This window comes from Dipodomys merriami, unplaced genomic scaffold (assembly GCF_024711535.1).
Source record: "Dipodomys merriami isolate MVZ:Mamm:240054 unplaced genomic scaffold, mDipMer1.0.p SCAF_42, whole genome shotgun sequence".
NCBI classification, from domain to species: domain Eukaryota; kingdom Metazoa; phylum Chordata; class Mammalia; order Rodentia; family Heteromyidae; genus Dipodomys; species Dipodomys merriami.
Window position 1 is genome coordinate 719958 of NW_027205826.1, and position 22574 is coordinate 742531.

Genomic DNA, 22574 nt, shown 5'->3' on the forward strand with positions numbered 1-22574 from the left:
CACCAGAAAAGCCAGATGTGTAGCTGTGGCTCAAGTGGAGGCGTGCCAGCCTTCAGCAAAAACACTTAGGGATAGTACCCAGACCTAGGTTCAGTTCCCAGGACCAGTACAAATAAAGGGGGGAAGGACTGAGGGGAAAAGAATTGGTCTGGCCTGACTCTGACCTGCTGGTCGGATGACCGTGGTGGTCAATCTCAGTGCTGTTTGGCCAGTTTTCCCATTGCTCTGGTCCAGCTCCAGCTTTCAGAGGCTTTCATCCCTGTTTGATCAGCCCCATCGCTGTGGGGCAGAGGTCAGGTGGAATTTCCCGGCAGGAAGATGTGTTAAGGAGGAGTTGCCTGTCTCATGGAAGGCAGGAAGCAGGCAGAGAGGAAGACGGCTCTAGCCAGCATCCTACTCCTTCCCCCTCGCTTACATCATAAGATCCCCTTGCTTTGCCTTCTCTGCCCCCATTGCTTTTCCAGAGCAAGGCAAATCTGTCAGCAATGGCTCCTCTTGCCTGTGGAGCTCCAAGCTTTCCTGTCAGCCTTGGTTGTGGACAAGCAGCCTTTTCCACCGCCTAACTGTACTTTCTGACTGTTGGGTTCTTTCTGATCCACATCTTCATCCTGAAACCGGGTTTTCAGACCCCAGGCCCAGAGTCCAGGAGTCTCAAGTTAGGACTAGCCACCACTCACCTCCATATGCCAAACAAAGAGAGAGACGTGGTGAAGGGCAGAGACGCGGCCGGCATGGGAAGACAGCACCCCAGTGCATCTTCTCGAGCATTGGCCTCAGGTTAAATAGGGGCATTGGGGGCGGGGTGAGGAAAGTGTGCAGAGCTGAAACAGTCTCAGATCACAGGACTGTGGCTTGGTTGACCTTGACCCCAATCTTCATCCTAGAGGAGGTCCAGGAGAATTTCTTACCTGGTGACTGGACAGGAGTCCGTGTGATCTCCTGAGTTCTGGGCTGTTTCCTTCAAAAGGACAAGAAGGAGACCCTTGTGAGGGGCAGCTTACCTCCGCACTGACACTTGTTGGGAGTTTTCCTCCTGCAAACAGGATGAGCCCTTTGCAAAGGGACTGCAGCAGAAAATAGCTCAGGTCGGAGGTCAGAGGTCAGAGGTTGAAGGGCACAGACTTAGCAGGGGGTCTTTTAGTCAATTTACAGGCATTAGTAGAAACATCTTTTTTTTTGGGGGGGGGTCCGGTTGTGGGGCCTGAACTCTGGGCCTGGGTGCTGTCCCTCAGCTCTTCAGCTCAAGGCTAGTGCTCTACCACTTGAGCCACAGCGCCACTTCCGGCTTTTTTTTTCTGCTTATGTGGTGCTGAGGAATCGAACCCAGGGCCTCAGGCATGCAAGGCAAGTGTTTACCACTGAGCCACCTTCCCAGCCCAAGTAGAAACATCTCTTAAGTGGCCTCTTGCAGCTCCTCCTGGACTAGGGATAAATTCTCGAGGCCCCTGGACTGGCTTTCAGCAGGTGCTTGGGGCCCTGAAATGCAGCAGCTTGGGAGTCCCAGAGCGGCCATTTCGCCACCCGCCACGCAGGGCCGGGTTCCCGCAGCTTCCTCGTCTTCTTGGCCCTGGTGCTCAGCCCCTGCTTGTTTTGTGGCAAGCGGGGACAGGGCAGGCAGAGGCCTCAGGCTTGCCTCCTCCTGTGCCTGCAGCTCCTGTACATGTGCGGTGGCCTCCTGGAGCGGCCTCTGATCCTCGTCGAGGTGGTTCCCAGGTACTCCACCATGCTGGAGATGTTTGACGGGGAGCTGGACAACGCCAAGCTCCTCTATGACGCCCAGATGGCCGCGTCGGCCAACAACAAGATCCCCCCCATCCACAAAAACATGCCTCCCGTGGCCGGGCAGCTCAAATGGAGCCTGGAGCTGCAGGAGAGGCTGGAGGTGTCCATGAAACACCTGAAGCACATTGAGCACCCGTAAGCGTGCCGGGAGGTCCCGGCTGGGAGAGAGTGGGCAGGCCTGCCCCGCCCAAGCCCCGCCCACCCGAGCCCTGCCCCACAGCCCAGGCTCTGCAAGGGCCACTCCCGGGGTTTTGGGGGCTGCCGCTCACAGATCCAGGAATTGGGGCTCTATTTTCATATTCATCCGGTCAGCCTGGAAGGAACAGAACAGGCTGTGCCTCCCCGACGTGCCTTCAAGGGCACTGAGGAGCAGTCAGGGTTCAGCCCGGTGCCCCACTTACACCACCCCATCCCCTCGATCATATCCAGGGTCATGTCCAGTGTGGAGGCCAAGCTGACCTACAAGAAGTACGAGGAGATGATGGAGCTACTGCGCAACTACCGAGAGAAGATCTACCAGCGGTGGGTGGAGGGGGTGGACCAGGACTGCCACTTCAACCTGGGCCAGCCGCTGATACAGCGCGACGCCGCCACGGGCCTCATCCAAGTCAACTTCAGCAAGGCGGTGGGTTCCCAGCCACTCGGGGAGGGGGAGAAGCCCCGGGCCCACCAAGGCTGCAGGCAAACGTGTCCTGCCACAGCGTGTTCACTGTGTGTGTGTGTGTGTGTCCAGGCTGCTTGTAGCTCCGTGTCTTAGGGATGCCAGTAGATATAGCATCCTCAAAAACAGCTTCAGGGCTTGAGTTGTAGCTTGGTGATGGAGTGATTGCATGCTGTGTGCAAGGTCCTGGTTTCCAAACCCAGCCCAACAAGAAAAAGAAGGCAGGAAGGCAGAAGGAAGGAAGGAAGGGAGGGAGAGAAGGAGGGAGGGAGGGAGGGAGGGAGGGAGAGAAGGAGGGAGGGAGGGAGGGAGGGAGGGAGGAAAGGAAAGCAGGCCTCTACAGGACCTAGAAAGATGGGCTTATCACCCAAATTCCAGTCCAGCTATGGGTCCCACACATCAGGCCAGGCTCCTCACTACAATACACTCAGGAAGGAGACAGCACACAACACTGTGCACTATAGGAAGAGGAATGAGCACTGTAGCTCATTTTTGGGGTACAGACATGAGCTTTAGGTTTAAACAGAGGGAGAACTCGGGGGCAGGGGTGAGAATATTAAACAGGCAGCCGTGTGGACCACCCACGCATCCTTGGATGGCTAGGTGGGGCGCGGGCGCAATATGAATGTTATTTTTGGCTCTTGTCATATGATGAAATCCACAGTCCTGTCCTTTGTGATTCCTGGCGGCTGCCAAGGAACGGCTCAGAGACATAAAATGGAGGTGGGAGGCCAAGGCCTGTGTCTCATTCCGCTTTGGGCCTTCTGGGGCCCAACTGAGGGGTCCTCTGAGCCCCTGATATAGTGTGGTTGGCCAGTGTGGGCAAGCCGGAGATGACGACTGGTGGGGGCAGCAGTGGGCACAGGGCTGGACCTTGATGTCAGGGAAGGCTGAAGCAGGAGAGGGGCTGAGCCGCACACGGCTCGAGACTTGTCTGTCTGGGCAGGAGGGAGTTCCAGGAAGCCAGGGAAGCCAGGGGCCTGGCTTTCCACTACATGCTGCAAGTATTTACTGAGCACTGACTATGTGCTTTTGAGGAGCTCCCGTGCTCAGGAGGTGGGTGTGGCCTGTGGGAAGGTCATGTGACATGATGGAGGTCCCTGGGACCTTGCTGACAATGGAAATGGCTTAGGGGAAAGAAGCAGTGTAAGAGCACATGGTGGGGGGGCGGGGGGAGAGGGACAGGGAAGACCAGATCCCAGGGGACCCCGGCGAGGTCCTTTCCTACACAGCCTGGGGTCAGGGGAAGAGGGCAGAGATGAGACACGGCGATGACCTCCCCCCAGGATGGTGCCCATGTCCGTGGTTTTCATTTCAGATAGATGGGCAGGGTGAGGACAGTGAACCTCCGGCCACACGGCCTGGGAACGGCCACAGGGCAGTGTCCCGCCCCCAGCCCTACCTCTCCTCACAGTCCTTGATCTTCATTTCCCATTTAGTTGGTGGCAGTCCTGAGGGAAGTCAAGTACTTGAACTTCCAGCAGCAGAAAGACATTCCGGTTAGCGCCGAGAGTCTGTTTGCAGACAACGAAACCTTCCGGAAGTTCGTGGGCAACCTGGAGCTCATTGTGGGCTGGTATAACGAGGTGAGTACCGCGTGTTCCCGGATGGGTTTCACCCAGCCACAGTAAGGTAAGGTCTCCACGCCAAACAACACAGCAGTGGAGCTGAACACCCAGATTAGTTCCAACCACTCTTCATCATCCATGCGAGAGAAAACCAGTGGCGACAGCGAGGGCCAGGGACAGGAAGCATGTTCCCGCTGCCCTCGGGCAATGCCCCACGGTCTGTATATTTTGGATGATAGTAAAGCCATTCCACGTGAGTGGCAGGAGGCAGCAAGCACTTCCTGAAGTCCGGGCAAAGATCACCAATGCCCAGCAGCGCCCCCCACCATGTACAGGTGAGGCTGCGCCCCCCACCATGTGCAGGTGAGGCTGCGCACCCCACCACGTGCAGGTGAGGCTGCACATGACATGCCCAGAGGTGGCGGCCATCCATCCTCAGCCTCTGTGGCTCGAGGACCTGACGCAGAATCTCAAAGAAGCTGGTAGAAATGAGTCACTGCGATGGATAAGCCTTGGGGATAGTCCCTCTTAGAGCTCCTCCTTCCTGGCAAGGGGAACCCAGTGCCCCCCAAAGCCAGAGTCTGGTGGACCCTCATGCACCCAGCTTCCTTTCAGGCAACTCCGGCTCACAGAACTTAGCCAGCTCAGGGCAATGGCAGTGTGGTGGTTGGCACCTTAAACCTACCCAAAGGCTAGGTGCTGGGGGTGGGAGGTGTGGCCTAGCGAGAGGAAGTTAGGTGTTTGGGGGTGTGTCCTTGAAGGGGGCCTCCTTACCCTGACCCCTTCCTTCCTCTCTCTTTCTGGCCACCCTAAGATAAGCAGCTTCCTTTGCCACACGCTCCTGTCGCCGTGACTCTCCACCTCACCTCACGTCCCCCCAAGCAGCTGGGCCAGCCCTGGACTGAACCCTCCAATCTGAGCCAAAATAAACCTCTCCTCCTTGAAGTGGACCTCCCAGCGTGTTTGCTGGCAGCGATGGAAAGCAGACCGACCTAGCAACCGTAATGGACCGGGGACAAAACCTTAACCCTGTGGCCTTGGTTGTGCAGATAAAGACTACGGTGATGAGTGTGGAGTTTCCACTGATCAAGTCAGAACTGGAAGAAATTGATGTGAAATTGTCGAGTGCCGAAACCACCCTGTTCTGGAATGGTGAAGGTGTGAGGGCATTCAGCCCGGGGTGGGGTCCCCAGGGTGCCCAGTACCCCGCCTCAGGTCCCCTGGAGGGGTCACTGCTGCTGACGGCTAGGCCCAGAAGCTTTAAACTGTGTTGGCATTCTGTCTAAAGCCAGAGGACACTGCCTCTGCTTGTCCAGACCAGAAGGTCCTGTCCTCCATGGCACGACCAGCATTGGGCAAAGACCCCCCACCCCCACCCCAGCAGCAGCCCACATTTCCAGTCTGGTCTCACGGGAGGCCCGGCCTTGCTTGCTTCCTAACCGAACGTGCACAGGAAGGCCACAAAGCAAGCGCTAGTCTCCGCTGGCTCCGGGTGGGCGCTGGAAAAGTGGGAGGAAGTGGGGCACACAAATCTCCCTCCACCCAACACCAGACAGGAAAAGGCCTGGGCCTCCCCAAAGCCCCGAGGAGCACCCCACTGTGGCTCCCTTCCCTGTGAGGCCTTTTGTGTGTCACTGGCCACCTTTCAGCCTCCTGGTGCGGCCGGCCCCTCAGTCTCAAAGAGAAGGTGGGACCAAGTGATCTTGTCATGTGACCCCATCAGGGTCTCTGTGTAAGAGCTCCTGCCTTCCCCCTGTGCCCCATGGCCTTCTCCCGCTGCCCCCAGGCCCCGCAGCCCCGGGCACAAAACCTCTAGCCTCTCTAGCATTCCGTGAGGGCCCATGAGGACGGAGTGGAGACGTCTCTTCACACTGTAGAGCAGGAACTGTACTTTCTAGGCCGACCCAGGTCATGAACACTCAGCTAGCCCAAGAAGAGTCTCTGCCCTGCCAGTGTCCTTAAGGAAAAGTCCTTGATGCTTCTGTTTCAGGTGTGTTCCAGTATATTCAAGAGATGCGGGAAATTCTACACAACTTGGAGACCAGGATGCAAAGGGCCAAGCAGAACGTAGAAGGAATCATCCAGGCCATGAGGGTGAGCATGCCGCAGACAGGGCAGGGCTTCCGGGAAGCCAGATGGAGCCGGGGAGAGGTCCATGGCCCATAACAGGAGGCCGAGGGACCCCATCCCCTAACGCCCTGGGCCAGTACAATGGCGTCATGGGGGGTCCCGAGGCAGAAAGAGCCCAGTCACTCTGGAATTCGTTCCACTCCATTCACCTGAGCTCATAGATGTATGTGCAAGAGTCCAGCCTGTGCCCCTCTACGCCAGGGCCCGGAAGGAGGGGCGGAAGGAGACTGGCTGAGGCTCAGCCCTCTGGGAGAGCACAAAAACAAGACAATTCTTCACCTCCAGCTCCTTCCGGAGCACTGTGGGGAGGGGGACTGTTCTCCCACAGCCGGTCAGCAGCCCTAATTCACACCATCTCCTGTAGCTTTTTGCTCAAGGCTGGCACCTTCATATCTGGCTTTTTACAGTTTGGTTGGAGATGTGAGTCTCTTGAATTTGTTTCCAACCTTGATCCTCACATCCCGGCCTCCTGCGTAGCTAGGATTACAGGTTGAGCACTGAGGCCTGGCACCGTTTGGGGTGGGGAGGCAGTTTCCAAGGAGTGGGATCTCCATCCCCTCCCACGCTTCCTCAGGAGGTGAAGCTGGGATGACTTGGGGCCTGGGTGCGCTCAGGGCACAGACAACTCAGCTCCAGGCCAAGGCCTGAAGGGAGGAGGGCGCCCACCCAAGAGCAAGAGCCAGCATGGCCTCCAAAGTGTCCCCACTCCTGCCGTGCCCTGCCAGGACTGGTCAGCCAACCCCCTGTTTGAAAGAAAGGACAACAAGGAGGCGGCCCTGCTGGACCTGGATGGAAGGGTCATCAACCTCAACAAGCGCTACACGGCCGTCAAAGAGGCGGGCATCAAGATCCAAGCCATGCTTGCGGTGAGGAGCAGGTGGGATCCTTGGGAGCTGGCCATAGAGGACGGGGTCTCACACCAGTGAGGAGCGCCACGGGCGAAGCCCGTGATCTGCCACCAACGCAGTTTACGCATCCGAACACAGTTTACCCCCACCCCCACCCCCTGCCATGTTTACCCCCCACACCCACCCCCTGCCATGTTTACCCCCCACCCCCACACCCTGCCATGTTTACCCCCCACACCCACCCCCTGCCATGTTTACCCCCCCCACACCCACCCCCTGCCATGTTTACCCCCCCACACCCACACCCACCCCCTGCCATGTTTACCCCCCACACCCACACCCACCCCCTGCCATGTTTCAGAGCCTGGCTCCTCTTGTTGGGGGTTGGGGCCTCCCCTCTGGTCTCAGGGGTTCAGAGCCCTTTTCTGCCTGCACAAAGCTGGTATAGGCAAGTGGCATGCCCATACCAGGACACCGGATCTTCTTACCTGCGTTTCCCCCCCCCCCTGCCCTGCCATGGGAGCCGGTGGGCACATCCCGGGAGCTCAGAGCAGACCTTGGGGGGGAGGATGAGGTTGGGGGTCCAGAGCGTCCTGAGACAGACCGAGGAAAGAGGAGGAGGGTAGACGGGGGCTCCCCTGGCCAACCTCCAGCCTCCGTGCGCAGGAGAACTTGGAGCTGTTCAAAGCAGACGCCACAAGCCAGTCCTGGAAGGACTACGTCAGCTACGTCGACAACCTGGTCTTAGATGAGTTTGACCATTTCATCCGCAAATCTCTAAACTACCTAACGGACAACATGGTGATGGATGTAAGTCGTCGGCAGAGGGGTGTGTGTGTGTGTGTGTGTGTGTGTGTGTATGTGTGTGTGTGTGTGTGTGTGTGTGTATGTGTGTGTGTGTGTGTGTGTGTGTGTGTGTGTGTGTGTGTGTGTGTGTGGCAAGAGCTGTGTTGGACTCGACCATTTGGACCCATGCTTGCTGCACAGGTGTTGTACTGATGAGCCACACCTCTGGCCCTTTTTTGGCACTGGTGCGTTTTGGGACAGGGCCTCACCTCCTGCACTGCAATCCCCCTAAGTTAAGCTCCCCATCATGTCTTGAAGTGAGGTGGAGGGCCTGGGCCCCCACACGCAGCTCCTGGTGGAGAAAAGGGAGTTATGCACACTTTTCTGCCCAGGCTGACCTAGAACTGCATTCCTCCGCTCAGTTAGGATTACAGGTGTGAGCCACTGCTCCTAGCTATGCCGTGGAGCTTGTTGATGGAGGAGCAGGCTACCATCACTTTACAGGTAAAAAGACCTGTCAGTTCTGCCTGGAGTGACCAAGATGTCCAGGGTTTTGTTTTTGTTTTATTGGTGGGGCTGGGGGGCGGGGGTGTGCCAGTCGTGGGGCTTGAGCTCTGGGCCTGGGCGCTGTCCCTCAGCTCTTCAGCTCAAGGCTAGCGCTCTACCACTTGAGTCACAGCACCACTTCCACCCCTTTCTGGTGGTTCATTGGAGGTAAGAGTCTCACAGACTTTCCTGCCTGCCTGGGCTGGCTTTGAACTATGATCCTTAGATCTCAGCCTCCTGAGAGGCCGGATGACAGGCGTGATCCACCAGCGCCTGACTTGTCCAGGTTTGAAAACAGAAAGCCTTGCCTTCTCAGCCCCTGGCCTGCAGGACAGCAGGTCTCCTTGGATTTGCCACAGCGCCAATCCGCTGTTGAAGGCCCAGCGAGCCCGCCCTGCTGCTGAGGGGAGAAAAGCAGTACCGCGGTCCCTGGTGCACAGGATGGCAGAGCGGCATCCTGCCAGCCGCTCCAGCCAGCAGCCCCCGCCCGGCTGCCGGGCTCACCAGGAGCATTAGATAGGGTAATCAGGAGGACGTATAGGTGAACTCCACAGAGACATTCACTAGAGTTTGCCAAGGTGATGGCCCATTCCCTACCATGTTCCTGTGCATGTGAGACCTGGGGCTTGAACTCAGGGCCTGGGCGCTGTCCCTGAGCTTTCTCTGCTAAGGCTAGCACTTTGTCACTTAAACCAGAGTCCCGCTTCTGGCTTTTATTTGGGGGGGGGTAGTTTATTGGAGATAGGCATCTCACACACCTTCCTATCCAAGTTGACTTCAAACCGCCTCTTGAGTGAACTGGGATTACAGGCATGAGCCACTGGTATCTGATCCCCATGTTCTCTTTATTACAAAGGTTCCTAAATGATCCCAAGTACTGCCGGTAAGGTGAGATGGAAGCAGCCCACAAATAGGAAGGGGGCTCCTAGGAATGTGGGAGGCAGGTGAGCTGTGTCTGATCTCCGCGGTGATCTCGGCCCATGCTCCACTGCTATAGCCAAGTCACAACCACACCAGGCCAAGTGGCTCCCGGCCAGCATGGATAGTCAGGAAATTGAGATCTGGAGGATCATGGTTCAAAACCAGCCCAGACAGAAAAATCTACAATATTCTATCTCCAAAAAAAACAGCAAGAAGTCAGTCTGGAGGCATAACTCAAGTGCTAGAGCACATGCTGTGAGCAAGAAAGACAAGCAAGCATCGGCTCTGAGTTCATAACCCCAGCAAGGGCAAAAAGCCCAAACTGACCAGCACAGAGTAGGTCACTGACACACGGAAGAGGTTTATCTCAGGGTGGATGTGGGAAGTGTGTGGCGGCAGGGCCCCTCATGTGGTGGGTCTCTGTGCTGGGTGGGCCGGAAGGTGGGGGGTTAGGAAGGAGGGGAGTTGCCCCCAAAGGCCTGCTTCGAAGTGAGCGGGTGGAGCCTCCTGCTGGGGGCCACCGCCACACATGTGGGAAGCGCCTTTAAGCCGTGGCAGTGACCAATCCCAGCCCCCAAACTTAGTGGAAAATGGTCCCCACCATGGCGTGGGGGGGACGGTTCACCAAGGGGCTCCCAGCATGGCAAGGGGTCACCGATGGCGGTGGGGGGGTCAGGGGTCACCACCAAAACCATGATGATGCCCACCCTGAAAACGAAGTGCCTTCCGCAGTTCCCAAGTCCTGGCCCTGCAGTTCTCGGAGGGCATCGCAGGCTCCCACTGGCAGCCCGCCCCAGGCCTGGGGAGCTCACTGGGCCAGGGCCCACAGAGGGACTTGGGGCCTAGGGGAGGTTGGAGGTCGTGGTATGGGCCAGGCTGCTGGGGGGGTGGGAGGGGCTCAGTGGTGTGGCGGGAAGGGCCCTATGGCTTAACCCCGGCCCAGCTCCTCAGGCCTGGGCCTCATACCCACCGCATCGCTGCAATCTTGTGGAAGCAGTCAGAGCTGCGGCCTGGCACCCAGCATCCGGCAGTGGGTCTGCGAGGGATGTGAGCGTTTGTCTGTTTCCATACCCACTGCAGGTGTGATTGGTTCACTCATTCATTCATCCTGATGGCAATCCAGACAGGAGGAACAGCCAGCGCTTCTGTCCTGTAAAGCTAGGGGCTGCGTTGTAGCTTTGTGGGAACTGGGAGCCAGGCGACTCGTCCGGGATTGTGCAGCCATTGCTCGCGCAGGGCTTTGAACCGTGTGCTCACCTCCCTCCCACACCCTGCCTTCCTCTGGCCTGGCCTGGCCTGGCCTGGCCCACCGCCGGCTCTGGGCCCAGGGCCCAAGGGTGCTCACTGTATGATTCAGGTCCCCTGGAGACAGCTGCACCCTCGTGGGTGTCTGGTGTGGCCAGCCGGATGGACAGTCCGGAGTGAGCAGCCCGGGTGCTGAGCGCTGCGCTGTGGAGGCCGATTCCCTGACCCCAGGACGATTCCTTTCAGGAAAATATCGCCCCGCTGTTTGAGGTCCGCATGGAGCTGGACGAGGAGGGGCTGACCTTCAACCCCTCGCTGGAGATGGGCCTGGACGAGGGCTTCCTGTCGCTGATCGAGGGCCTGGTCAACGACATCTACAATGTGGCCAGGCTCATTCCCCGCCTGGCCAAGGGCAGGATAAGCTACAAGGTCAGTGGTGGCCCTGAGGCCTCCCATGGGGCACCAGCGGCTTTTCTAGCCCAGAGCTAGCGCCTAACCTTTGTGCGAGCAACCACCCGAGGCTGCCTCTGACTGCCGCTCTCCCATTGGGTCACCAGGACTGCAAGGCCCTTCCCTCCTCTCTCCCCCTCCTTCCCCCTTCCCCTCCTCTGAGTTCAAGCTGCAGTACCAACACAAAACAAAAGCAAAGCACACATGTATCCATGTGCATGCACATGCGTGCACGCGCATGCGTGATACACATGCACACCTCACTTGGGAATTCTCAGTCACATGAGCCCGTGGCTCTCTTTTTGCTTGTACCAGCTGTGCTGTGCTCACCCACCTCACAGAGGCCTCCTGAGCACTTTGTCCCAGCCATTGTCTAAGTACGTTGCTTCCTCCCGCCACAGGGCCTTTGCAGGTGCTTTTCTGTTGCCCAGAAAGCTGCCTGTCTTGCTCTGTCCACCCACCTCTTAGCCCATCGCCATTTCCTCTGGGGCCTCCTTGGCTCTGTGGTGACTGAGGCAGGGCCCAGAGCCACCTGGGCTGCTTCCACCCGCCCAGCCCCACTTGCCTGCCCGGGTGGCTGGCCCTGCGAGGCCGGGCAGGTGAACGGTGAATGAGTCCGTGTGCCAGTCACCTCAGGTCTACCCAACGGGAGCCCGGAGAATGCCACACGTTGACCAGCTCCGTTTCCCTCCTGGCGAGTTCAGGAAGGTTCGGGCCAGGGACTGCAGGGCGGTGGGCCGCGCTCCTCAGCGGCGGCTTCCCTCCACCCCCTGGCAGTCAGAGCTGGAGGACATGACGGACCTCATGGAGATTCGGGAGGAGCTGTCCAACTTGGTGATCACCGCCATGAAGGAGGCGGAGGACTACCAGGACTCGTTCGAGCGGTATTCCTACCTGTGGATGGACGACCCCCAGGAGTTCATGCGCAACTTTCTGATCTTCGGGCACGCGCCCACCCTGGAGGAGCTGGAGATGCGGCCAGATAACCTGCCCAAGACGCCGCCCACCCTGAACCAGTTCCAGCTGCAGGTGCCCCCCCCCCCCCATTCCTACCCCCTCCCCCTCCCCCTCCTCCAGCAAAGGAGCCCGCAGTTTGTAGGCCCGGGCCTGGCCTGGCCGTGGCACACAGCTCCAGGAACAGCCTGAGACATCTTGTGCCTAGCTCTGTGGTGGCGAGGACAGAGGGACACTGGGCCTCTGTCTGATGTCAGGCCCTGAGAGAGCCTGAGGAAAGGGGACCACGGCCATGCGTGGCTGGAGGCCGGGCCCTGGCGCAGGTGTGGGTGAAAAGCAAGTTTGGGGTGGGGGGTCTTTGCTCCCCCTGGGTGCTCTGGGAGAGTCCAGCCTTCCAGGGTCAGCTCACCTGTGAGCCCCAAGGCTACTCCCATGGCCCAGTAAGAAGCAGAGCTCTAACCAGGCACCAGAGGCTCAGGCCTGTCACCCAGGCAAGTCAGGGGCTGAGATCTGGGGATCGCAGTTCGAAGCCAGCTCAGGCAGGAAAGTCTGAGAGGCTCTTATCTCCCATTAACCACCAAAAATAAAAGCCAAAGGTGGAAGTGTGAGTCAAATGGTAGAGTGCCAGACTTGAGCTCAGGGACTAGATCCCCAGATCCCGAGTTTAAGCTCCAGGACCAGCATTGGGGGAGGGGTGCTCTGTGAGCCATCCCCCAGGGAGGAGACAGCTGTGGCGTTAAGGGGCCCTAGGATAAGTGACCACAGCTGCCGGCGAAGGTTCTGCCGGCTCTTTCTCCCTCTGCCCCCTCTGTGGGGGGGGGGGGGCTGCCAGGAGCCCTGGGGTGGGAGAGGGGGGAACAGCTTGGCCTCCCACAGCTGGGGACTCCAAGGAACCATGCTCTCCGCCCCCCCGGGGGGCGTCCAGCCCAGATGGAGCCATGGGCGGGTGTCTTGCAGATCGACTCCTACGAGAGGCTGTACGAGGAGGTGTCCAAGTGCGAGAACACCAAGGTGTTCAATGGCTGGCTGCAGTGCGACTGCCGCCCCTTCAAACAGGCCCTGCTCAACACCATCAAGCGCTGGAGCCTCATGCTCAAGCGCCACCTGAGCAACCACGTCATCAACAGGTGGGCGGGGCCCCGTGGAGCCCGGGACACACGGGGGGGGGGGGGGGGAGGCGGGGGACAGTAAAGACCGGACTTTCTCCATTTCTCCATCGCCTTTGGCCCCATGAGGTGGAGGAAGGCTTGGGGGCTGGGGGCTGGTGGGAAAGCTGGTATCCCAACCAGCAATGGTGGAATGCGAGTCTGTGGCCAGGACCGGGCCGGACCAGGAGAGGACCCCTCCAGGGTGGCCCACGGAGAGCTCTCTGAGCTGGGGCCTTGCATCCGAGCTGAGCCGGCCAGGCATGGGGGTGACCAGCAGCCCCCGTGGAGTGGACACCGAGTGACATGTGGCCCCTCACCACCACCCTCCCCTGCCCCAGTCTCTCAGACCTGGAAGCCTTCATGAAGGTCACCCGCTTGGGCCTGACCAAGCAGGTGAAGGAAGGGGACTACGACGGCCTCGTGGAGGTCATGGGGCACCTGATGAAGGTCAAGGAGCGGCAGGTGGCCACCGACAGCATGTTCGAGCCCCTGAAGCAAACCATCGAGCTGCTGAAGACGTACGACGAGGAGATGCCGGAGGAGATCTACTTGAAGCTGCAGGCAGGTGGCAGGCGGGCGTGGGAGACGCAGCGTCGCCAGGGCATAAGTGGGGCATGGCAGGCTGAGGGTCAGTGCGGGTGAGGCGGAGAAGGAGCGCGTGCCACAGGTATCTGGGCTGTAATGCTGGCAGGTGAGGCCTGCACCGGACAGCACCCGGAGAGGACTCACGGTATTCCCTCCATCGGGTGGGAGAGATTGTGGGCCCAGCTGCTTTTATTTTTTAAATACTTTATGGTTAAAAAAAAAAAAAAGCACAGTATTTGTGTAAGTGTGAAAGACTTGCGAAAATGCAGAAATGTGCGTGACTGTGAGAAGCATTGTAGAAAGGGGCGCGGGGGGGAGGGGAAGGATGGAAGGTCCATTCTGGGGGTGGATGGACACACACACACCTCACACACTCACACCAAGATGCACACAAGTGTAATCACATAGGCACATGTACACGCTTGCCAAAATAGCACGTATACACAAACAGGAATGCATGCTCACACATTCACATGCACACGTAGACGCATGCATATAAAGACACTTGTGTGAGCGTATGTGCACATGTGTGTACATGCACACAGTGTATATGCACAAATGTGTATGGGTCACATGCATGTACTCACATGAGTGCCTGAAAAGTGTTCTCTGGCCCAGGCACAGGTACACACTCACAAAATAATATGTACGCCTGTGCACACCTAAACACACATGCAAGTCTCCTGCATATGTACATGCAGGCTTGCAAAGAAAGGTACACATGATCAAGGCGAGCATGTGTGTACATAGGTGCGCCCAAACACGCATGCATACTCACACGTGCACACCCATGTGCACACAAAAGCGGATTTGGGTTCCAAAACTTGACAAGAAGTGAGGGTGCCGAGCCCCCTCCTGGTTCTCATGTGGGGGGGGTCACAGGGAGGGCGAGCATGGGGATTTGGTGCTATTGTTGCTATTGGTGCATCTGTGGAGAAGAGACACGGCCTTTGCATTTGGTAGGAGCTGCCTGAGCAGTGGACCAACACCAAGAAGCTGGCGATCCAGGTGAAGCAGAACGTGGCCCCCCTCCAGGCCAACGAGGTGAACATCCTGAGACGCAAGTGCCAGCACTTTGAGGTACAGAGGCCGGGGCGGCCAGCGGCTGGGCAGTGGCTGGGCAGCGGCTGGGCAGCGGGGGGTGGGCGCGGGCAGGAGGCAGAGGGCTCACATGGGGGGCTCTCTGGCGTGGCCCCGGGGGCAGCCACGTCTCTGCCATTGTTGTTCTTGTAGCTCAAGCAGCACGAGTTCAGGGAGAAGTTCAGACAAGAAGCTCCGTTCCTCTTTAGCAGCCCCGAGCCCTACAAGTCCCTGAACAAGGTACGTGGTGAGGGACTCAGGCACTGGCAGGCCTGCGCGGGCCTGGCGCTGGCCTGTACTTTCTCCAGCTGCTCCCCTTAGGAACCCAGAGACGTGGGCCCCATGCCCCTGGCCCTGGATGGGCACCAGGCAATGCCCCTGGCAGAGCATGGGCGGCCCAGGCTGAGTCTGTCCTGGAGCATGGGCCTCCTTGGTGCGTGGGGCAGTGGGTGGGCACGGAGGGCTGGAGGGCAGAGGGCAGGGTGGAGGCCGGAGGGCTGAGCCGTTGGGAGCAGGGCGGGTGACGGGGCCGGGGCACAGGGCTGGGAAGGCCAGCGGTTGGCGTTTCCTGCTTCAGCAACAGAAGAGCATCACGGCCATGGAGGCCATCATGGAGGCCCTGTGCAAGTCTGGGAGCCTGTTTGAGGTCACGGTCCCAGACTACAAGCAGCTCAAGGCCTGCCACAAGGAGGTCCGCCTGCTGAAGGAGCTCTGGGACATGATCGTCCTGGTGAGGGCAGTGGGGGGAGAGGGTGGGGGAGGGAAAGAAGGGGGCTCCCATGGGGCTGGGCTCCAAGAGGGGCTGTAAGAATACCACCACCTGTGGGGGGGCACCCAGAGGACCCTGAGCTGGGGTTGCTCCCCTCCCACATCTCTGCTTACCTCTTTATCTGTGCAGGACAGTGGCGGGTCTCCTACCCACGGCCTCCTGTCTCTTTCCTCTCTTCCTCATTTCCTTTTCTTCCTTCTACTGTCTCATGTGTGTGTGTGTGTGTGTGTGTGTGTGTGTGTGTGTGTGTATACGCGTGCGTGTGTGTGCATGTGCACACGCATGTGCACGTGCCTCAGGGCCTGGGCGCTGTCCCTGAACTTTTTGTTCAGGCTGGCACTCTACCACTTGAGCCACAGCACCACTTGTAGCTTTTTGCTGCTTCACTGGTGATAAGAGTCTCGTGGACTTTCCTGCCTGGGCTGACTTTGAATGTGGTCCTCACATCTCAGCCTCCTGAGTAGCTAGAGTCACAGGCGTGAGCCACTGGCGTTCGGTTTATTGTCTCACATCTTACCTCTCTTTAAATATATATGTTTTGGGTGCCAGGAATACGGCTTAGTGGTAGAGTGCTTGCCTTGCATGCATGAAGCCCTGGGTTCCATTCCTCAGCACCACATACACAGAAAAAGCCAGAAGTGGCGCTGTAGCTCAAGTGGTAGAGCACCAGCCTTGAGCTGAAGCGCTGAGGGACAGCGCCCAGGCCCAGGGTTCAGGCCCCACGACCGACAAAGGAAAGAAATGAGCCCTAGGCCTCTTAGTTCCTAGGCAGTCACTACCACGCGGGCCCTGCTCCCGGCCGCTCCTTGCTGTCGTTATTTTTGCAGTAGAGTCATGCTTTTCAACCAGACCAGCCTCAGGTTTTGACCCTTCTACCTATCTAGCCTTTAGCTGGGATTACAAGGGTATCCCACCCCATCTGGCTTGTTAGTTGCAATGTGGGGGTAGGGGAGGTGTCTCACTAACTTTTTGGTGGCCTTGAACCACTACCCTCCTGATCTCAGCCTCCCGAGTAGGGATCACAGGAATGCCCACCATCACTGTCTTCTTCACTGCTACATTTTAAATGGCGGCATTTATGACCAGTGTCCATTTACTGTTCCTTGTGCCCAACTACTTTCCTGACTTCTCTTATGAAGTATTCTGAATCCAGCGAAAGCCATGCCCGGGGGCGGGGCCGTCTCCTGGCGGGGCCTGGGGGTAACCAGATGCCCCCGCTGCAGGTCAACACGAGCATCGACGACTGGAAAACCACCAAGTGGAAGGACATCAACGTGGAGCAGATGGACATAGACTGCAAGAAGTTCGCCAAGGACGTGCGGTCTCTGGACAAGGAGATGAAGACGTGGGACGCCTTCGTGGGCCTGGACAACACCGTGAAGAACATGATCACGTCCTTGCGCGCGGTGAGCGAGCTGCAGAACCCGGCCATCCGGGACCGCCACTGGCAGCAGCTCATGCAGGCCACCCAGGTACCGCCCCGCCCCCTCCACCAGCCCCGCCCCCTCCACCAGCCCCGCCCCTCCAGCCTGGCCCTGCCCACCCCAGGGGCAGGAGGCCCCCGGATGGGGGCTGGTCTTCCCAGGGCCCAGCGCCCAGCACCAGATGCTGATAAAACCAGACATGGGCCGGGGCACAGTTTTGTTCTTGCTTTTGTTTTTTAGTAGTGGGAATTGAATCCTGGGCATCATGCATGCCAGGCAAGGGCTCTTCTTGAGCCACATTTGAGATACCCCCCAGCCCTTTCCTTTTTTGCTTGCTTGCTTGATTGATTGGGATCGTGTTTGGCCCAGGTCAGTCTTAGGCTCACAGTCTTCCTACCTCTGTCTCCTGGGTAGCTGGGATTACAGTCATGCACCGCCACGCCCAGCTGGGACTCAGTAATTTTCAAACAGGGCTCTGCAAATTACACTAGCCAGTCCTGCTTGAGGGCTGAATGTTCACAGACTTAGGACATTGTCCTGGGGTCCCCATACACCACAGAACCCATGCGCAGAATCCTAGCACCCTAAAATTTCCAAGGACATCTCCAAGCAGTAGGTACTGGCCCAGGCTGCAAGCCTGAACTCAAGCAGGGGGGCTGTACTCCCTGCAGAGGCTGGAGGGGCCCCTGCTTCCTGCTGAGAGGCAGCGCCCAGCGGCGCCAGCCACTGGTTTGTGGCCATGTTCCTCCATCCTCATTTAGCCGCTCTGACTCCCCTCCTCCTCCGTAAGACCACCCCTCATCAGACTTAGGGTCCACTTGGAGAATCCAGCATAATCTCCTCCCAGGATCTTTTTGTTGTTGTGTTGTTAGTTTTTTGGTTGTAAAACGAGGTCTTGCTATGAGCTCAGTTGGCCTGAATTCACAATCCCTCCTCCTCGGCCTCCTAGTGCTGGAGTGTTAGTGTCATGAATCACTATGTCTGGCTCAACCCAAGAGCTTTTGTGTGTGTGTGTGTGTGTGTGTGTGTGTGTGTGTGTGTGTGTGTGTGTGTGTGTGTGTGTGTGTGTGTGTGTATGCCAGTTCCAGGTCTTGAACTCAGGACCTAGGCACTGTTGCTCAAGACTGGCACTCTACCACAACTCCACTTCTGACTTCTTGCTAGTTAATTGGAGATAAAAATCTCATGAATTTTCTACCTGGCTGCCTTTGAACCCTGACCCTTAGATCTCAGCCTCCTGAGTAGATAGGATTACAGGTGGGAGCTATCAGTACTGGGCTGTTCACCCAAGAGCTTTATTATCCAGAAAGACCCTATTTCCATATGAGGTTGCACCCTGAGGTCCCCATGGGCACGGATCTGGGGAGACACTTTGTGCCCTGCCACAGCTGAGTTCTGCTGGGGCCTGGTTTCAAAGGGAAGGGAGGGGACACTTGGAGCAGTAACTGGGGTCTCTGAGTCGCAGGAGGAAGCCTCCCCCGCCCCCCCCAGCACCCCTCAGTGGCCCCAGCTCCCCAGCCCCGCCTGGCGGTGGAGGGCAGCAGCCCGCGCACTGTGCTGGGTGGCTCCCCTCACTGGCGCTGCCCGCTGTCCGCAGGTGAAGTTCGAGATGTCAGAGCAGACCACCCTGGCAGACCTGCTGCAGCTGAACCTGCACAAGTACGAGGACGAGGTCCGCAACATCGTGGACAAGGCTGTGAAGGAGTCCGGGATGGAGAAGGTGAGTCCTCGGGGAGCCCCTCTCTCCCGGGGAGGGGTGGGGGAGTGCCGCGGACCGGGTTCTGTCGGGACGACGGAGGATACCTATGGGAGGAACCTGGAATAGGATGGGGAGATGGCAAACAGACAACTCACACACATTAGGAGTGGATGCTGAGTGCGATTTAATGCAGAGGATAGCAAACTTTTATAACAAAAGTCTTCATGAGAGAGGGCAAAAGGTTACACAATCTTGCTGCATGGCTTCATTTTTCGGTGATCACCAGCTGATCGCCTGATAGGCACTTGTTTCCGGCTTATCTCTAAGAAATACAACGATTACGATGTTTGTCACCAATTAACCATTACCTATCTTTACAGAGGCCTTAACTTTCCCAAATAGATCTTTCCTGTTTCTTCTTTAATAGTAAACTTTAAGGAGACCTAGCAATTCTCTTAGTAAATAGCAGGAAATTCTCTCTCCTAAATAATTATCTCAGCAATTGCCAACATTCTTTCTGTTCTAGCTGAGCCTATAGCTTCTTGTAAATCCCTTACAAACAATTCCTTCTGCTGAAGTGACTTTGTGAAACCCCTAATACTTTTATATTTACTTATAACTTGTTTCCTAGCCTCCATAAGAGGGGTTTCAGGTTAGCACTTAACTCTGGTGAGTCCGTCATATTTTTAAGACACTCATCAGATATTGGAGTCGTCAACACTCTTAAGAAAGAGCTTTGAATAAGGGGACATTGACAATGAGCAAGTACAAAAAGCAGTAGAAGCAGTAAAAGATCAATAGGCACTCTTATGAGGGAAAGAAAGACAGAAACACATCTTTCCCAGGGGTTTGCCAGCCTTTTTCCAGGAGTAGGCCTCTTAGAAGCCCTATTCTCCGAGGTAGACTTCGGTGAAGTCCCAAAACTTGGACATAGGTTTCTGTAAAGCCCCATTCTCTGAGGTAGACTTTGGTGAAGTCCCAAAACTCAGAGATAGGTCTCTGAAGCCCCTATCTTGGTCTGATAGATGTTTTCCCATGCTAAGCAGACTCCACTGGAGTCGGCGTGGCAGGGGAGGGTCCTGGGGCTGGCCCAAGGGCTGAGGGGACCACCGGGGTCTCACCTCACCGAGAGCTCCCCAGCCTTCAACACACAAGGAAACCTGAGCAGCCTTCTCCAGCCCAGTGCAGACAGAGATCCAAGAGGAGGGCTGGGAAGGTGGCTCAGTGGTAGAGCGCTTGCCTGGCATGCATGAGACCCTGGGTTCCATTCCTCAGCACTACATAAGCAGAAAAAAGCCAGAAGTGGTGCTGTGGCTCAAGTGGTAGAGTGCTAGCCTTGAGCAAAAGAAGCACAGGAACAGTGCCCAGGCCCAGAGTTCAGGCCCAAGACCAACAAAAACAACAACAGCAACAAAGAAATCCAAGAGGGAAATAAAAAACTTGTAGAATTTATTTTCTCTTAAAAATCCAATTCCTGGCCATTGTGTCTCCCTGGAGGCCCAAGGATGAGAATGTCTGCTCCCTTCCAGTCCAGGGAGGTGCCCTGCACCTGGAAACTCACCTCCCCGCTTGATGAAACAGGATGAAGGGCTGGGCCCGGTGGCTCACCCCTGTAATCCTCGCTATTCAAGAGGCTGAGATCCTGGGATCATGGTTTAAAGCCAGCCCAGGCGAGGTGTGATTCAAGTGGTAGAGAACCAGCCTTGAGTGAAAAAGCTAAGGGACAGAGCCCAGGCCCTGAGTTCAAGCCCCAGAACTATCACAAGAAAGAAACAGATGAAGGTGGGCCTGACCTTGCCACTTTTCAAGTGTCTTTAACTCAAAATAGTCAGTGTGCCAAGAGAGCAACTTCCCATCCTCACGCACAGTGTATGGCCTTTGGTATCAGGCTTCCTTCGTTGAGCCTAACGTCTCAGTCTCCAGAGTAGCCTGTGGCAGGACTCTTTCTGAGATGGAGACATTCCACTGTGGGGTGGACCATGTGGCATCTACCTGATCATTAGGGACAGGGCTGCTGAGTTTGCAAGGTTTCTATCCAATCAGTGAAAGGGCATCTGGATTGCTGTGGTGTCTGTCTAATAGGTGGATGGGTGTCCAGCTTGACCTGGTGTCTGTCCATTGGTTGAGGATTGGTTACCATGATTTCTGTCCCATCAGTTGATGGGCATCTGGATTGCTGTGGCATCTGTCCAATCAGAGGGTGGGATGGGTGTCTGGGTTACCAGGGTGTCTGTCCAATCAGTGAAAGAGTCTCTGGATTACCATGGTGTCTGTCCAATCAGTGAATAGGATGGGGTTGTGGCTTGCCATGGCAGCTGTCCAATCAGAGGATGGGACAGATGTCTGGCTTGCCATGGTGTCTGTCTACTGGTCAGAGGATCAACGTCTAGATTACCCCCACCTACGGCAGCTGATGGTAGCCTGAGCATTTTGGCTCATGTCTCAGGACCTTTGACTTCCCGCTTAGCTCCGTCACCAGATATCTCAATGGTCCTTATTTCTGTGTCCTGCGGAAAGGTGCTGAAGGCCCTGGACAGCACCTGGACCACCATGGAGTTTGAGCATGAGCTGCATCCGAGAACAGGCATCATGATGCTCAAGTCCGACGAGGTGCTGGTGGAGACCCTGGAAGACAACCAGGTGCAGCTACAGAACCTGATGATGTCCAAGTACCTGTCCCACTTCCTCAAGGAGGTGACGAGCTGGCAGCAGAAGCTGTCCACCGCGGACTCGGTCATCTCCATCTGGTTTGAGGTCCAGAGGACCTGGAGCCACCTGGAGAGCATCTTCATCGGCTCCGAAGACATCCGCTCCCAGCTCCCAGAGGATTCCCAGCGCTTTGACTCCATCGACAAGGAATTCAAGGTGAGCCCAGCCCACTGGTCCCAGGGCATCTCCAGAAATGGCTCAAGAGGAGAAACGGAGGGCCCCTAACACCCAGGGACCTCTTTCTCCTTCCAGGCCTTGATGGAAGACGCGGTAAAGACACCCAACGTGGTGGAGGCCACCAACAAACCGGGGCTCTATGATACACTGGAATCCCTGAAGAAGAGGTTGGTCCCCACCCAAATCCAGGGTGGCAGGAGCCAGGGTCTTGCGCCCCATGCTGGTCATGAGCGGAGATGGCAGAAATTAAACAAGGCACCTCCCACCCACAGTGTCCTCCTGATGGGGCTCGCAAAGAAATGGGAGGACTCACCCAGGGTGCCTGGAGAATGGCCTGACCACGACCCTGCGAGCAGGACTCACCAGCCTCTTTCCCTCCTTCCTTCTTTCCAGCTTGGCCATGTGCGAAAAGGCTTTGGCAGAATACTTAGAGACCAAAAGACTGGCTTTCCCACGGTTCTATTTTGTCTCCTCTGCCGACCTACTGGACATCCTGTCCAATGGAAATGACCCCGTAGAGGTAGGCAGGATGCTGGCATTCTGAAGGACAAGCCAGGGCTATACTCCGAGCTCTGGGTTCCAGGCCCCTGCGCCTGGCGAGTTCTGGGCTGGAGGAGGAGGCTTCGATGGGTCTTGGTGCAAATCTCACTCTGCACCTTGCAAATCAAACCCTTACAGGAACGGCTAAGGAGCCATGGCTGCACAGAATGCTGTTTATAAAAGATGTAAGCAGCCAGGCTCCGGTGGCTCACACCTGTAATCCTAGCTACTTGGGAGTCTGAGATCTGAGGGTCATAGTTCAAAGCCAGCCTGGACAGAAAAGTGCGTGAGACTCTTATCTCCAATTAATCACCAGAACACTGGACGTGGCGCTGTGGCTCAAGTGATAGAGCACTCGCCTTGAGCTGAAGAGCTGAGGGACAGTGCCCAGGCCCAGGTTCAAGCCCCACCACCACCACCAACAAAAAAGATGCATGCAGTGGGGCGCCAGTAACTCACGCCTATAATCCTAGCTAGTCTGGAGGCTGAGATCTGAGGATCACAGTTTGAAGCCAGTCTGGACAGGAAAGTCCCCATGAGATTCTTATCTCC

The 22574-nt window shown here is 57.1% G+C and overlaps 1 protein-coding gene across 3 annotated transcripts in view; it reads left to right on the forward strand.

The window, feature by feature from the left end:
- Dnah17 (dynein axonemal heavy chain 17) overlaps positions 1–22574 on the forward strand; it is a 96668-nt gene that overhangs the window by 11804 nt on the left and 62290 nt on the right. For 2 of the 3 annotated variants that reach the window (XM_069992869.1, XM_069992872.1), the window contains exons 12-30: positions 1652–1917; positions 2212–2407; positions 3883–4029; positions 5061–5169; positions 6002–6105; positions 6867–7007; positions 7656–7799; positions 10734–10916; positions 11715–11966; positions 12849–13018; positions 13378–13600; positions 14588–14704; positions 14858–14944; positions 15282–15434; positions 16697–16945; positions 18495–18617; positions 21114–21461; positions 21558–21649; positions 21876–22002. In XM_069992869.1, coding sequence (XP_069848970.1) covers positions 1652–1917; positions 2212–2407; positions 3883–4029; positions 5061–5169; positions 6002–6105; positions 6867–7007; positions 7656–7799; positions 10734–10916; positions 11715–11966; positions 12849–13018; positions 13378–13600; positions 14588–14704; positions 14858–14944; positions 15282–15434; positions 16697–16945; positions 18495–18617; positions 21114–21461; positions 21558–21649; positions 21876–22002 — 3231 coding nt within the window. The remainder of the gene's footprint in view (positions 1–1651; positions 1918–2211; positions 2408–3882; positions 4030–5060; positions 5170–6001; positions 6106–6866; positions 7008–7655; positions 7800–10733; positions 10917–11714; positions 11967–12848; positions 13019–13377; positions 13601–14587; positions 14705–14857; positions 14945–15281; positions 15435–16696; positions 16946–18494; positions 18618–21113; positions 21462–21557; positions 21650–21875; positions 22003–22574) is intronic. The other variant, XM_069992871.1, reaches the window with a different exon arrangement.